The following is a 17288-nucleotide window of genomic DNA, read 5'->3' on the forward strand; positions in this document are numbered from 1 at the left end:
CACACAAATATATGTATGTTTGAAAACAAATTTTAGAAACTTGTGATCTATTAACTCAGGGTAACAGGGAGTAGTCAAACAGCTTGAACTCCAGGGAGATACATTCAGTGAATAAGCAAACACCTGTGGTGATCAAGAAACGGATCTGCAAAGTTGTCTCAATCATCTACAATAAATGAGGCCAAATTCTAGGAATAATCCAATCCAAATACCCTAGAATTCTCCTGACTGGTCTCAAAGACAAAGAGTGGAAGATTTGTTCTCTTGAACGAATTACTCCCTGAACACAGTCCCTGGAGACTCACAGAAGTATGGGTGCTCCATGGCCTCTTTGGCAGTCAGTCTCTGTTGATGGTCGTATCGCAGAAGTTTGTCCAGAAGATCTAGGGCCTCAGGGCTGACAAGGTGTCTGTTCTCACTATGGATAAAGTTTTCCCAGCGTTTCCGTGAATGTCTGAGAAGAAAAATGAAGCATTAGTAACCAGAGACTAAATTCAACAAGAATCCTTATCTACTAGGGCTAAAGCCAACAAAATCTCAGAATAATGTACTGATTACAAGCTTGTTAAATCTCTAACTGGTGCCTGCCCTACTGCCCCATAGTTACAGCATAGCATCCTGAAACACAATGGTGCTCTGTGATTAGAAAAACACAACTAGGTAAAACTTCTATATCTCATTTAGAATATGTGGAACCTTTCTAGATTATTTTTTATGCTGTAGACTTTTAGTCAATTCTGGGTGGCATGCAGAAGAGTGGGCAATTTTTATTGGTCAGCAGATATATTTCCCAGGGCTAGCCTCAAAAACAGGGAGGTTCCATAAAATACTGTTCGAAAACTGTTAACAAAATGTTTACTTCTCAACATTATTGCACTGTACCTGAAAACTCAATGTGCTTTAAAATTTGCTATTGTATAGAAAATCCATTACAGAGAACAAGAAGAAATTGTAAGTCTCTCCACCTTGAAGAGGTATGAAGTAAATAAAATAAAATATAATAAAAAACAAACTAAGTCTCTTATTCAAAGAATCATTGCTCTCCAAGTTTGGCCATTAAAAATAAGCTTTTGCTGTACCAGAAAACTTTTTTCTATAACATTATGATTTTTGTTTTACCTTTTCTATTAATAGGTTATCTCTCAGAGAAGTAAAATGATTAAAAGACATAAAGTCCAAATATCTCAATAAGTTAAAAGAAAATATGCATAGGAAAAAAGAGGGCTATTTCCATTTTACTATAATTAGAATGGGAAAAGAAAGTGATTTTGGCTAACCTTTCCACTTCTGAAACGGGGTAAGGTAAAGCACTCTCTCTCTCTCTCTTACTTACTGTCCCAGGATATCGTTGAAGTGTGGATCTAGGTCTATGTGATACTTCTTCAGATACCCATACAGTTCTTCTGTACCCAGAACCTTGGCAATGCGAACAAGCTGAAACACAAAACAAACTGACCAAATCACTGAGCACAGAACACACCGTGAGCCCGTGAGGACACTGCACCAAGGAATCAGAAGACTTCCACACCACTAAACCTCTAGGAATGAGATACAAACCCAAGTCCAGGGCAGGCAGACAGACCGAAGGACAAGAAGTTCACATGAATGCAAATTTCCAAACAGCCTTTAAAATAATACAACTTATGATAATAATCTTCTAGAGGTGGACCAGTACAGGGCATCACAATCTAATGACTAAAATCTAGTTTTATTAGACAAGGAGGTGCCTGACTTCTTCACAGATTCACTTTGGAAGTTTGGCATAGATGGCATTATCTGCCTCTACTTCTGCGGACCTGGTAAACACAAAATTCTGTGCAATCTTTATCTTGAAGAAAAGCTCATATGCAGACACTGAGTGACATTTAGTGGCTCAAGGATAGTATTCTTATCTAAGGATGCTATTTTTTTGGCATTCACCCCCAAATAAATAAGAACCAGAAAGCATTTGCTCACCTGGTCATAGTTGTCCTGTCCATGGAAGAATGGTTCCCTTCGAAAGATCATGCTTGCTAACATACAGCCCAAACTCCACATGTCCAAGCTATAATCATACATCTGAGGCAATAAGGACAACCCATTAGCCAAGGGTATTAGAAATCCATTTTTCTGATATAAATTTCTTTTTTAGACGAGATTGGGCGTGTTCAGGGTGGTATGGCCATAGATAATTTATTTAAAAAAAATTTTTTTAACTTCCTGGCTCCTAGAAATGATCTGAATTTCTAGTCTTAACCTTTGCAGATATTTTAGATTTAAAAACTTCTCTGTCCCCCCAAAAAACTAGCTGAGAAAAAACTAAAATCAGCATTTTAGGGTGAAATAATGGCTGGGTTTTGAGTGTATTCAAACTGACTAGATAAACAGCAAACCAGAAAAGCCCTAAGCAAGTATAAATAACCCAGAATAGCTCTGCTAATAAGTTTACCTGATAGTCCACGAGGAGCTCTGGTCCCTTGAAGTACCTTGAGGCTACACGAACATTGTACTCCTGAGCAGGATGATAGAATTCTGCCAGACCCCAATCTATCAGTCGCAGCTACAAATAGGACAGAAAAAAACGTGAAAGGAGTGTTTCTAGATGCCTATGCCTTAGAACAAGGCCACATCACATTAGGTAACAATCATTTGGCCACACAAAAAATGTGAGCAGGTGCACTGGCTTAAAAATTACATTTTCAGCAATCGTGCAAGAGGTCATTTTTAGAGCAGAACACTTGAAATGCTTTTTGAAAAAATTTTAAATTATCCTGGTTCATCCCTCTCTCTAGATCAACAGAGCTCAACCTTTTTTTCTGCCTACACTCAGAAACTGTAGGCAGTTACACTTGGTAACACATTCTCCCATCATTCATAGCTTTTCGTTATAAGCTCCAGGCGTCAGTGAAAGGGCTGGGGACACACATCCCACTCCAGGACTGAAGCACTGCTCTAATGATTTATTCGTCTAATACTAGATGATCCATTTACTCACTGATTAGGGCCAACAGAGTTGGATATCAAAAATAGGAGGGACCCAAGTGTTCTTTTAAGGCCAGGCAGATTGGTCTGCAGGTCATCAAGAAATGAAGCAGAAACCACCAGCTGTAATTTCTTTCTGAGGCCCTCCAGAAAACTATGACCAAAATAAACAAGTGACTATAGTTAGTTACTATAGTTAAACCGTCTACTTTCCTTGTGTACTACGCTATACAAAGTAGAAATCAACAATGGAGATGGGAGAAATCACAGTAACGGAAGTTTGCCAAAAAACCCACCGGGTCTACAGAAACCATCATGGCACTGGGCAGCTTTTTGGTCTGCTCTAAGCCTTTTAATCAAGCTTGTTGCTGCCTGGCTGTAATGGTACCTTTTTCTGTTGGTGATCTATCATGACATTGTGAGGTTTCACATCCCTGTGCATGATTCCCTTGCTGTGGCAGTAATCCAGAGCCTATTAGGTAAGAAAGCACAGATAATAGTAAGCAACCCCTCTACCATCCCCCAACTCAAGCATAGTCTTATTGTTTGTGACACCTTGACTTGAATACAGTCCCCCAAGGGGCAGTTTGCTGCCTGTAATGAAAGAGAAAAAAAGCGTGCTTCAGAAGGCACCCCTTGCTCTCTCTGCACACTACAGCTGGTAGAAAGGGGGTATGAAGGGAATGGCAAGGGCTATGAGGAAGATTTCTTTTTTTTTTTTTTTTTTTGAGATGGAGTCTCGCTATGTCGCCCAGGCTGGAGTGCAGTGGTGCAATCTCGGCTCACTGTAAGCTCTGCCTCCCGGGTTCACGCCATTCTCCTGCCTCAGCCTCCCGAGTAGCTAGGACTACAAGTGCCTGCCACTACGCCCAGCTAATTTTTTGTATTTTTAGTAGAGACAGGGTTTCACCGTGTTAGCCAGGATGGTTTCAATCTCCTGACCTCGTGATCCGCCAGCCTCGGCCTCCCAAGGTACTGGGATTACAGGTGTGAGCCACTGTGCCCAGCTGAGGAAGATTTCTTTAAAAGAGGGGGGGATGAGGCCAGGCACAGTGACTCATGCCTGTAATCCTAGCACTTTGGGAGGCCGAGGCAGGTGGATCACTTGAGGTCAGGAGTTCGAGACTAGCCTGGGCAACACGGCTATACTAAAAATACAAAAGTTAGCTGGGCGTGGTGGTGCGCACCTGTAATCCCAGCCACTCGACTGGGCTGAGGCTGGAGAACTGCTTGAACCTGGGAGGTGGAGGCTGCAGTGAGCTGAGATGGTGCCACTGCACTCCAGCCTGGGCAAGAAGGGCGGGCAGTGGGGAGGGGGGTGGTGTGTGTGTGGGATGATAAACCAGACTTTGGAACCTCAGTGGAGTCACCTCTCATAATGGTTCAAAGGACAGACCAGCATCTACGTGGACATGAAGAATGACATTCAAATACATCTTTCAGCATGGCTTATTTTGTACATAAGGGTCCCACGTGGGTTTTCTAGATGACCAAGCATTAGTATTTTCCTTAATATAATCCCTGAGCCAGCTAGCCTTTAAGACTTATCATTATGAGGCCAGGCATGGTGCTCATGCCTGTAATCCCAGAACTTTCGGAGGCAGGCAGATCACTTCAGGTCAGGAGTTCAAGACCAGCCTGGCCAACATGGCGAAACTCCACCTCTACTAAAAATAAAAAAAATTAGCCAGGCAAGGTGGTGGGCACCTCTAGTCCCAGCTACTTGTGGGGCTAAGGCACGAGAATTGCCTGAACCTGAGAGGCGGAGGTTGCAGTGAGCCGAGATGGCACCACTGCACTTCAGCCTGGGCAACAAAGCGGGTCTCAAAAAAAAAAAAACAATTATCATTACATGATTATTCCAAGGGAGAAAATTGCTTTGTGTAAGATGATTGATATGCAGATAAGATTTTATGTATATAATGGTTTTTCATAAGTTTAAAGAGCTGTGCAACCATTACCACAATCCAGTTTTAGAACATCTCCATCACTCCTAAAATTTTTCTTGAGCTTGTCTGTAGTCAATCCCCTTTCCTAACTTGTCCCAACCCCTCCGTGCCCTGCCCACAACCACTGACCTGCTATTTGCTGGGATAGATTTGCCTTTTCTGTACATTCATAAAATGAAATCATACATGTATAGTGCTTTGTCTACCTTCTTTCCTTCAGTATACTGTTTCTGAGATTCATCCAAGTTGCTTTTCCTTGCTGAGTAGTATTCCACTACTAGTTGATGGACATTTGGGTTGTTTCCACTCATGCTTTCATTTCCCTTGGGTAGATTCCTAGGGGTGGAAGTGCTGGGTTGTATGCTAAGTTTGTGTTTAAACTTTTAAGAAACTGCCTAATTATCTTCCAAAGTGGCTGCGTCACTTTTACTCCCACCAGCAACCTGAGGGTTTAAGTTTCTCCACATTCTCATCAACACCTGTCATTGTTCAACTTTTTGATTATAGCTTTGCTGGTGGGTGTAAAGTGGTATCTCCATGTGGTTTTGATTTTTACTTCCATAATGAGTGATGAAGTGGAACATCTTTTTATGTGTCTACTGGCCATTCTAAATCTTCTTTGGAGAAATGCTGATTCAAATCTTTCAATCATTTATTAGATTGTTAAGCTCCATTTTTTTAATGTAAAAATTTGCTTCTAAATCTCCCTTGCCTAACATAATAACTATCTTCATAAACTTCAAATTCAGGACCTTTGGCTAATCTTAACAAGCACCTGAATCCTACACAAGGTCAATGAAATACTCTTCAAGTAGAATCCCTGTCCTCTACCTACCAGTAGAGCCCCTCTCCAGTTTTAACAACCAAAAATGGTTCCGAATTTTGCCCAATGTCCCCTGGGGGACAAGCTTGACCTGGATAAGAAGCAATAAACTAGACTCTCGAGGACACTGGAATGGACTTCTTCATGCTGGAGGAGTACACAAGGCAGAGAATGAGCCCTAGGATTAGCATTCCAGGAATAAGCTCCCTCGATCTGTGCTTTTCCCTGAACCAAGAGTATACAATATAGAATGCTTGTTATGGCCAGGCGTGGTGGCTCATGCCTGTAATCCCAGCAGTTTGGGAGGCCAAGGCGGGCAGATCACGAGGTCAGGAGTTTTGAGACCAGCCTGACCAACAGGGTGAAACCCCGTTTCTACTAAAAATACAAAAATTAGCCAGGTGTGGTGGTGCGTGCCTGTAATCCCAACTACTCAGGAGGCCGAGGCGGGAGAATTGCTTGAACCCGGGAGGTGGAGGTTGCAGTGAGCCGAGATCATGCCACCGCACTCCAGCCTGGGCGACAGAGACTCTGTCTCCAAAAAAAAAAAAAAGAAAGAATGCTTGTTATTTGAAGATCAAGAACAAAGAACAGGCACTACTAAACTATGGGGATACATATAAAGATATAATCTTCAGAGGAGACACTGAACAGAAGAACACAAGAGAGCCCTGCAGGATGTTCACAATATCCTCTACCAGCCCTGTCCAATAGGACTTTCTGCAATGATGGAAATATTCTATTCCTGCACTCTATAGTATGGTAGCCACTAGCCACATGAGGCCACTGAGCACCTGAAATGTGCCTAGTGTGACTAGGGAACTAAATTTTATTTTATTATTTTATTTTTTTGTACAGGGCCTTGCTCTGTTGCCCAGGCTAGAGTGCAGTGGCATGATCTCAGCTCACTGCAACCTCTGCCTCACAGGCTCAAGTGGATCCTCCCACCTCCACTTCCTGAGTAGCTGGAACCATAGGCATGCACCGCTACACCTGGAGCATGCATATGCATATATATGCATATATATATATATATTTTTTTTTTTTTTTTTTTTTTTTTTGTAGCTACGGGGCTTTGCCACGTTGCCCAGGCTGGTCTTGAACTCCTGAGCTCAAGCAATCAACCTGCCTTGGCCTCCCAAAGCATTGGGATTTATAGGCGTGAGCCACCGAGTCTGGCCAGCAACTAAATTTTGAATTTTACTTCATTTAAATAGCTACCTATGGGCAGTGGTTACTAACTATACTGGATATCATCGTCCTGTGTAAATCTGGGTGAGAGTTTTACATACACAAACATCCAAAAGACAGTACGTTTAAGATTTATTTACTTCACTTACATTCTACTTCAATTTTTTCCCTCTGTTTTATAATAACTGTAGCAAGATTCCAAAGTGCCTTTGTGGCAGTGCTTTATGAAACCAGGGGTTGTGAGGGCAGACCTCCTTGAATCTGAATCAGGAGATCAGGTTAGGTCACCGAGTCATCACACTGCAGCCCTCAGCCTCAGTTGCTTCTACATTTTCAAAGGAGTTAAATATTTAGTCTTCCCCAGTCCTGTTTTTTCTTTTCAAAGAGAAAATTTACCAAGTTTTGATTCTGCTATATTGCCTACTCTTTGTCCAAAGGAATAAACTAATTAAGACCACAATACCTGGCATGTGAAAAATACTCAATGAAAGCAAAGGCTGAACAAATACAGTAAGGTAACTAATTCTTTTGCCAAGTTTCCTACTCGGACTCCCTATGGAGTTACTGACATGCTTTGAAATTCTTTGGGGAATTATTTCAGTTTTAAAATCTCGTACAGTTTCTGACCATTAAGCATGAAAGACGTTTTTCAAGTTTCATCTGGGATTCTACATCTCATTAGCAAAAATAAGTATATGTCCTCACTGCCTAGCTGCTACCTCCAGAAAGCAGAAAGGACATCAGACATTGAGTGACACCCACATGTCCACCTGGGAAGACCTGCATTAGTTGGATGTCTTTATGGGACCTAAGGGCAGGCTAGCTTATACAACTTTAGCTTTGGCTGATGGTTAAATAACACAAAATCTCAAACCATCTTACTTAAAAATAACCAACTGTGAGATCTGAATTGTAGCTCTCATGGGGTGAGAGTGCATGGGATTACTCAGGAAGCACTTCCAGGAAAGGAGCTAGCCTGACAGTTCACAGGATCATGGCACTGCAAATTTTATCCACACCAATGCTTCAATTTTAGTCTAGAGAAGACATGGAGAAACGTGGGATAAATCAAGCTCGACCTTTTTCGTGTTTCTGATCTTACTGACAAAAAGGAAGACCCATTAGCCATTAAGAGTGAACCTTAAATCCACCGCCTCAGCTTTCTCTAATAAAAAGTGGTGCGTACAAGTTCTTATAAAAACACATTCATTTCACAGAACTGTTCTTAAGATCTACAACTACCCTAAAACTTTTCACAAGACTGCATATTAATACATGCATTTTTGGAGGCAGTTCATAGTTTTCATTAGGTTCTTAGTGATCCAGGACACAAAAGTCTAGGACCCATGGGTGTATTCCATTTTACAAACTGAGCATTCCTTTAAGTGCTTATCTAGACAAACAAAATGATCATTCCTCCACCAACCAGTAATTCTTCAAATTTCATTGTGCTTGGGATTAGTAAGTCTCTTAGACATTCTACCCATCACTTTTCCCTGCATTAACGAGCCACGGCTACAGGGGTAGGGTAGGAAGACTCATGCAAGAAGGGGATGACGATACATGGCAAGGAAAGATGGCTGCAAATGCCTGCCACCCCTGTAGGCATGTCTCTCTATAATATGCTTACATATTCAATGCTTTTCCCATCAAGAGTGGAGTCGGTTTTTCCACGCTTTGAAGCTAGGCTTGGCCATGTGATTTGCTTTGGCCAATAGGGTTATTAGCAAACATGACACAGGTAGAGGGTTGAAAAGTGCCTATACATTGAGATTTCCCCCTCTCTGCTGCTAGGAACCCCAGGAGGACCACCATGGGAAGCAGCATGAACTTCACGGGCTGGAGGATGAGACCTCAGCTATCCCTGCTGCCCCAGCTGTGGTCCTAGATTGTGAATGAGGTCATCCTGGACCATCCTGCCCCAGTCAAATCAACTGAGACCTAAAGAATCACCTGGCTAACTCAATTATAAGAAACAATAATCATTTTTTAAAAGTCATTAAGTTTGGGGTGATTTGTTACATTCACAGTAGGTATTAATAAAGCAGCAAAGAGAAAACATATGGACCAAGAAGAGCTATGGGAGGTTCTAAGGTATAATGTCCCTGGTACCCCTTGACTTGGCCACTTTTTTCCCAGTTCCACTGGAAAGTTTCTATGTGAAGATTCCTCGATGGAGGCCTCAATATAAGTTTAAAAACTTCACTAAATCCTCTGGGTATCAAGAAACATTCTGCTTAAGTTCACTCTGTTCTCTCAAAAACTTATCTTTTAATGAACAGGCCTGAAAAAAATTAATGGTTTATGAACACCACTTACTTTAAGTAGTTCATACATGTAAAACCGGATATCAAAGTCTGTCAGGATCTGGTAGAGTTGCTGAAACAGATTCCAGAAAACAGAAAGTTAATTTAGTCTCACTGCATCTTGTCATCCTAAGTGCAGGCTATTCTCTAAGCTTATTTGATACTTAAGTGACTAAGGAATCCCATGACTTTTTTACTACCTGATCTGAAATAAATGGGAAGACTAAAGATGAAGGTTTTATATTTTAATCATCAGAAGAGAAGAAAAAAAGAAAGAAAAGGAAGGAATTCCAAGAGAGAAAAACATTTAAGCCAACTCAGATCTTTCCTATTTAATGCTCTGTGATTTTGCCAATTACAATTATTAACCAAAATTACACCATTGTGAAGTCTAAGTTGTCTGTCTTCACATTCTTACCGAACATCAAGAAAACTAACCCCACTGTAACACCACAGTATACTCTAGAGAAGTGAGTTCTGAGTGGATGGCAGAGCTCTGAAGAACTTCATGGGCTACTGTGGTAAAACAGTGGCGACACAGGCTGTTCTCAAAAAAGAAAAATAAGGAAAAAGGAGGTGCTATAGCATTTGCAGATGGCAAGAGCTTACAAAAAAATCTATACCCTCTGCTCCCCGGAAACCAATTCCAGACTGGAAAAAAAGAACATTTCACAGGCAACAACTGACGTCTTAGGAGTGAAAAAAGACAGGGGTATCAAAAATGATCACTGGCCAAACTGATAGGTAAATGGAAGTTTTCATTATTGATAATCCAAAGACCCACTCACTGGGAGTTTTTAAAAAATTTCTAAGAGTCAGAATACATTAATGCTACAAGCTTCATTAAAAGCATCATAAACCCTTGTCAGGAACTCTCATTATCTTTGATATCCAATCAAATCCATGTAAATCTGTTTTCCCATCAATCCAAGCCATGCTTTCTATAAAATTAAGAAGCACACCTTTATTAAACTTCTCTTGTTCTTCTATTGAAAGAGAGACTCAAGCAATGTAGGGAATCTCTCCAGGGAACACAGAACAGTGTATATAATGTGTCTGTGTAATAAGGGGGAAAATAAAACTATACATCCATATTTTCTGTATCTGCAAAAATGATACAGAAGTAATAAAAACTGGTTTCACGTATACATGTGTAAAGGAATAGGCAGCTGGAACACAGGGGAATAAAAGAGACTTTTCACTGTCTACCATTTTATATTTTTGATCCACATATAATGTTCAAAAAAATTTAATAAAAAAATCAAATTTGCCAAGAACCAAATTTAACATTTTCTAAGAATACGAGGTCTTTGCTTTCTCAAGCTTCCCCCTTTAGGTAAGAGTAATTCCCCCTGCCAGCTTAGGAAAAATATTTGATTTCATCAACCTCAGGGCAGCGCAGGGAATGAAATGCACAGGCCAGTACATGGTGTTGTGGGGTTGGGTGGCTGGCCCTGGCTACAGCTGACCCCCATTCAGGCAGAACAACACCAACAAGCCACCACTTCTGCTCAGGAGAGCTTCAGCTACATAACACACACCCAAGCTTTTTGTTCTTCTCCCAGCTCTGCTGCAAGAAGGCTTCTTAGCCAGGACTTGGCTGCACACTGACAGCTTGAATGTAAAGACAGGCTTAAGATGCCATCTCTTGGGTGTCAAAGCAGCTCCTCCTCTGTGAGTTAAGGAAATCACTCACAGAGACTAGGCTAAATTGAACTTCAAGTCAATAAATACGCTATGAAAGAGAAAAGATCTAATTTTCTAACCCTTAGAGGGCTGGAATATTTTATTTCCAGAAAACTAACATGGGCTATCTCATTAGGACTTTTATCTGTGGAAGGCCTCCCTCATCATGTGGTACCTACACCATGCATCTGTATAAATGGTGTAAGCCATAAAAATAAATGTCTCTGGACTGCCAACACAGTATTTCTAGCTACAAAAACCATTAACAATTTAATTCAAAGACACCAGTTGTACACTAGTGTTTAGGACTAAGATATTACAAAGTCCCAAGTGACTGGTTGCCATTCACCCTCACTTCTCAGGATCTCCGGGTAGGAGGAGACCAAACTACATCTGTAACATTTAACCGCCTGGGCCCAAAATTCAAGACTATGCAGGGTCCACAGTCTGGCTTCCTCCGACTTTTGTAGCTCTGTTCTTCACTGTACCCCCAGGAGTCCACAACTCTGACAAAACAAGCCCGTGTTTGCTGCCTCCACTCTTCCCTCTCTAGCCCCACTCCATCTTAGCCTGTAAAGCCAAAACCAACCTGTCTGCTTTCTACAGAGCTGACAATGATACCTCCCTTCTCTATCTCCATGCCACTGACTCTCCAATGTGGCTGTGCACAGGACACCATTAAGAACACAATGTCCCCAGAGTTAACATTCCTCACACAGGGACTGGTGGTAACCTCAGGTTCTCAAGGTGACTCCTCATTCTGCTGTGGGCTTTGTCCAGACCCCAAGAGTCTCATGCCAACATTCCCTGTGCTTCGTGGCATATACAACAGGGAGAAATGGGTACAGTGGCTGGTGGCAGAGTCATCAAATTTGGTGATAAAAGATCTCTGAACTCTCCCCACCACCCAAGTATGCCAAGGGCCCACTGAACAACTCACTCAGTACCACACCCATTTCCTACACTGAACTCCGACCACATATGAAGTCCTCACACAGCAGAAAAGCAAGTGCTTCATACACCAAACACCATGTATGGCAGCTCTGTCTTGCATACATGTTTTTACAATGTTCACAGTCAATGGAACAAAACAGAAACACTCTTCCAAGAAACAGAAGTACCAAGAGTCCACGACACATTAGAAAGAGAAACTTCACAAGAACCACACTTTCTCTCCCTTCTTCTTAGCCAGCTACGGGGAGAACATTATTAAACAATCCACTGCAAAATGCTGGCAGGAAGTCAGCTTTGGTTACATTTTCAAAAAATAAATGACTTAAAAGGTGGAAATTTCCTGGGCCTTTTAATTAGCTCCAAAAAGTCTGAGGAGGGCCTCCATGGTGTAAAACCACAGACACCCACAAAGGCATGGCCACAGGTGGGCCTCACTGCTACCGTAGGCATACACACAGCTGTTTAGACTCCAAGTGCGATTCAGCTGCATCACCATGAGCCACAGATTTGAAGACCCCATTCCCAACCATGACCTTCAGGAAGATTCACACTTTCATAAGACAGCTTCCCAGGCAGCTCTGGTCACCTGCCAGATGTGGGAATCACCAACACACCAAACTCTCAAGCCACACAGTGTGTGCACATTCCCTGATATACACAGCTCAGTCTATGCCCATAAATCCCTGTCATGTGTAGAGAGAAGAAAAAGTGGTGGGATATATAAAGTCCAAGCAAAAGAGGTATTTACTGTAGCAGTCACCAGTTTAAGAATTGTTTACATGTAACCTCTAAGTTCCAGAATAAAACCGAGGTCAACGTTTTTGGAAATTTAAGGAAGTAGAATAAATCTTTAATCAAGCAGATCAAAGTTATTACGAATCCCCTGAAAATGTCACTTATTTTCCTACAAGGAAATGACAAAACAATGTTAACGACCTATAATAACATACACGACATAATATAAAAGTACAATTTGTTTCTCCAATTAAGGAAACTGTTTAGTCTGTAAACTCAACCTCTAACAGAATTAACAAGGCCTCACATTATTTACTAAGTGGTGATTTACCTCTATGTGAGTGATTTAGAAATCCTCCAAATATCAATATGATTCTACCAGCTTCTTAGGATGGAGCCCATTTGGAGTGTCTTATCGAAATCTTTTTTTTTTTTTTTGTATTTCAAAATAGTACCTTAGCTTCTCTTGAGGCGCTTTTTTTTTTCTTTCAATTGAGATGGAGTCTCACTCTGTTGCCCAGGCTGGAGTGCAATGGCAAGATCTCTGCTCACTGCAACCTCTGCCCCCTCGGGTTCACGTGATTCTCCTACCTCTGCCTCCTGAGTAGCTGGGACTACAGGCGTGCACCATAGCCCGCCGAATTTTTTTGTATTTTTAGTGATGGGGTTTTGCCATGTTGGCCAGGCTGGTCTCTAACTCCCGACCTCAGGTGATCTGCCTGCTTCGGCCTCCCAAAGTGCTGGGATTACAGGCATGAGCCACCGCACCTGGCCTGAGACACTTTTAAGTATGGGAGGTTGCTACAATTATTCATTCCAACTCTTAGAGACTGACTTTTCTCATTCATTCGTTTCGAAGTTTTGTCTTGTTCTAAAATATCTTTATTACAGTTTTGGCATACATGAAGCATAAAAACTGCTGATTTTAAGGAGAAACTGACCAAACCAATACCTCTACCATAAAGTGAAATACAAGGAAAAAACTTAGTAGGCCATAATTCTGAACTAAATTAACACACTTGGTATAACAAATGATCATGTACTAAAGTTACAAAGCAACCATCAACAAATTCCAAATAATTAACATTATATAGGTCACGTTCTCTGAACATAGTGCAATCAAATTTTTAAAAAATTCACCTGGATCCTGGATCATACATTCACAAACACACAGCTATAAAGAACATTACTGAAACAATAATTATAGAGAAACTTTTGAGTATGAACTTATCTTAGATGGCATTATTGTATAAATATTAAATTTCTTTGGTATACTAAGAGTACTGCGGTTTGCATAGGAAAACAGCCTAGTTTCAGTGCTAGCGTATTTACAAGTGACGTATCATAATGATGTCTGCAACTTAATTTAAAATGACTCAGCAAAAAGATAAAATAGAAATAGAAAGGAGAGGCTGAGCATGGTGGCTCAAGCCTGTAATCCCAGCCCTTTGGGAGGCCAAGGTGGGCAGATCACCTGAGGTAAGGGGTTCAAGACCAGCCTGGTCAACATGGTGGAACCCTGTTTCTACTAAAAATACAAAAAATTAGCTGGGTGTGGTGGTGCACGCCTGTAGTCCCAGCTACTCAGGAGGCTGAGGCAGGAGAATCGCTTGAACCCAGGAGGCGGAGGTTACAGTGAGCCAAGATCAGGTCACTGCACTCCAGCCTGGGTGAGAGATCGAGGCTCTGTCTCAAAAAAAAAAAAAGAAAGAAAAGACAGGGTTAGGGGACAGGGAGAAAAATAACTGCAAATGTGGCAAAACAGTAACAACTGGTAAATCTAGGTGAAGAATATATACTGATTGTGCTACTCTTTCCAATTTTCCAAGTAAAAAGTCTTTGGAGAAAAATGCAAATTCACAATGTTGCAGTTTGCACTTCTAGTTTGAAAACTATCCAGAAGTGAGTTCCATAACCATGGGATACACGTAAAATGACGCTTAGGGTTGTACAAACTTAAGCACATGTATTGTCAAGAAAAACAAAATCAAGGCCAGGCGTGGTGGCCCACACCTGTAATCCCAGCACTTTGGGAGGCCAAGGCGGGTGGGTCATGAAGTCAGCAGTTCAAGACTAGCCTGACCAACATGGTGAAACCCCGTCTGTACTAAAAAATACAAAAATTAGCCAGGCATGGTGGCACACGCCTGTAATCCCAGCTACTCAGGAGGCTGAGGCAGGAGAATCACTTGAACCCAGGAGGCGGAGGTTGCAGTGAGCCAAGACTGCGCCACTGCACTCCAGCCTGGGCAACACAGCGAGACTCCTTCTCAAAAAAAAAAAGAAAAAGAGAAACAGAATCCAATGAGTTTAATTCAACTCAAGAAATGAAGAAGAAAACCACTGAAAGCCCAACAAAGTTGAAGGAAGGAAGAAGAAAAATAAGATAGGAGCAGAAAGAGAAAAACAAACAAAAACAATAACTGAGCAATAAAACCAAAAAGCTGGTTCTTTTAAAAGATTAACGACAGATCTCTAGCAAGACTGATTTAAAAAGGAGTAAAGGCACAAATACTACTTTAAAATGTGAAGGAAAGGATAACTACAGATACTCCAGAGTTTTTTTGTGTGTGTGTGACCAGTCAACAATATAGTTTTTAAGTCCTAAGAGAATTCTTTGTCAATCAAATTGAAAGTGAATAAAATATATATTATCCAAATAGACTCAAGAAGAGACAGAAAACCTGGATAAACTTTAACTTATGTTTTAAAAAGGAAAGTATAGTTCAAAGTCTTCCTCCCATCCTTGAAAGACATCTATCCATATAATACCTATCTTACATAAACTTTCAGAGAATAGGAAGAGGAAAAGCTACCCAATCTATCTTATATAGTATAACCTTGATAGCAAACTTAGAGAAGGACCCTATGACAAAATAAAATTATAGATCAAAATTTATAATCCATTGCACAAATATAAAATACTGAAAAGAATGGGCTGCGGGCTGCATCACTGTTAATTCACCCTGGTATTAATGAGGGACAAACACTCTCTGGGTGATAACCTTAAAACCAGTTATTAATATACTTTACACTAAAATTAAAAAGACAAAAAAACAAACTTTCCTAATAAGATGGGCACAGGACAAAATAAAAAGACTAAAGGACATCACGACGGTGAACTAAATGATTTTCTGTTTGTGGCCTGCCATACTATCTGGAAAAGAATTTAATTTTCCTGCCATGATTTGCTCTTCAAAAATACACATCTGCCATCTGATATTTAATGATCTCTTGATTAAAATGTCATGGCTTGAACATTCAAAGGGGACCTCCAGTTAAACAAGGCAGATCAAACACCTCTGCTCTACCTGAAACTCCTCTAAAATAACCGTAAAAGGAGCAGGGAGATTAAATCGTAAGAACTAAGAAGATAGGAGAAACAACATAGTGAAGCTAGAAAACATGTCTCTGCCAACAGCGAAAGGCCAAAAGCAAACAGCTTCAAACTGAACAACCTCAGAAAGGTTCAGGACGGGGGACCTCCAATGTTGGTTTAAGAGAGGAAACAGAGTGCACTGGAAACGGGAAAATGAGTTTAAGATGCCACACTGAAAAGTGGATACAGGTGAAGTCTGCACAACATTCCCCATGGTTCTCCTCAACTTGAGGCTAAGATACCAGCAGCCAAGCCTGCATCCTTGAGACAGGGGCTGATGGTTCTTTAGAGCAATGAGCAGACATTCAAAAACCATGATATTTCAGAGACTGAATAACAAAATAACAAAAACTCACACACAAAGAAAAATACAGAAAAAGTATGAAGGGAAAAAATACAATATTCTTAGTGAGAAAATAGAAGGTATTACATAAAACATAAAAGAACAGGATACTATTTTAAAAAGTTCCAAGACCAAAATGGAGCTGTAAGATGTGAAGTCTAACATTTGAATGAGTTCTGGAAAGTGAGAACAAAGAAGAAAGGGGAGAAAAATCAAAGAACATTAAAAATATTTTTCCAAAACACAGGGGAAAAAGCCCAGCAAGTATGCAGAACAAAAGATAAAAGGGACCCATATGAAGGCACGTCACTGTGAAATTTCAGAAGACTGGAAATGAGAAAATCCTAAAAGCTTCCAGAGGAAAAAAACAAAAACAAAACCGTCACATAAGATGAAACTAGAATGGCTTCAGTGGTAATACTGGAACAATCTCTTCAAAATCAAGGAAATTATGAATTATAACCTAGAACTCTATACCCTAACAAATACATTAATTGGCAGGACAAAATAAAAATGACTTCAGATATGCAAGCTTCAAAAAAACATTAATTTCCCATAATCCCTTTAAAGAAAGCTACAAGAGAATGTATGAAACATCCCCTTTGAGGGTTAAGACCCCAGAGAGAATTTCTCTAAGAAATTAGAATTCCCACTAACTGATCTTCAGCAGTTGTTAAATCAACAGAGCAGATGTCACTTTAAGAAACAGAAAATGGGCTAGGTGCGGTGGCTCACGCCTGTAATCCCAGCACTTTGGGAGGCCAAGGCAGGTGGATCACGAGGTAAGCCATCGAGACCATCCTGGTTAACATGGTAAAACCCCGTTTCTACTAAATATACCAAAAAAAAAAAAAAAAAAAAATAGCCAGGCGTGGTGGTGCACGCCTGTAGTCCCAGCTACTTGGGAGGCTGAAGCAGGAGAATTGATTGAACCTGGGAGGGGGAGGTTGCAGTGAGCCGA

The 17288-nt window shown here is 40.9% G+C and overlaps 1 protein-coding gene across 3 annotated transcripts in view; it reads right to left on the reverse strand.

Moving 5' to 3' along the window:
- CSNK2A2 (casein kinase 2 alpha 2) overlaps positions 1–17288 on the reverse strand; it is a 40149-nt gene that overhangs the window by 7276 nt on the left and 15585 nt on the right. For 2 of the 3 annotated variants that reach the window (XM_016929942.4, XM_016929944.4), the window contains 6 exons: positions 9244–9303; positions 3350–3433; positions 2429–2539; positions 1957–2058; positions 1334–1434; positions 306–454 (listed from right to left, as the gene is read on the reverse strand). In XM_016929942.4, coding sequence (XP_016785431.1) covers positions 306–454; positions 1334–1434; positions 1957–2058; positions 2429–2539; positions 3350–3433; positions 9244–9303 — 607 coding nt within the window. The remainder of the gene's footprint in view (positions 1–305; positions 455–1333; positions 1435–1956; positions 2059–2428; positions 2540–3349; positions 3434–9243; positions 9304–17288) is intronic. The other variant, XM_016929943.4, reaches the window with a different exon arrangement.

The sequence above is a fragment of the Pan troglodytes genome, chromosome 18 (genome assembly GCF_028858775.2).
Source record: "Pan troglodytes isolate AG18354 chromosome 18, NHGRI_mPanTro3-v2.0_pri, whole genome shotgun sequence".
Classification (NCBI taxonomy): Eukaryota; Metazoa; Chordata; class Mammalia; order Primates; family Hominidae; genus Pan; species Pan troglodytes.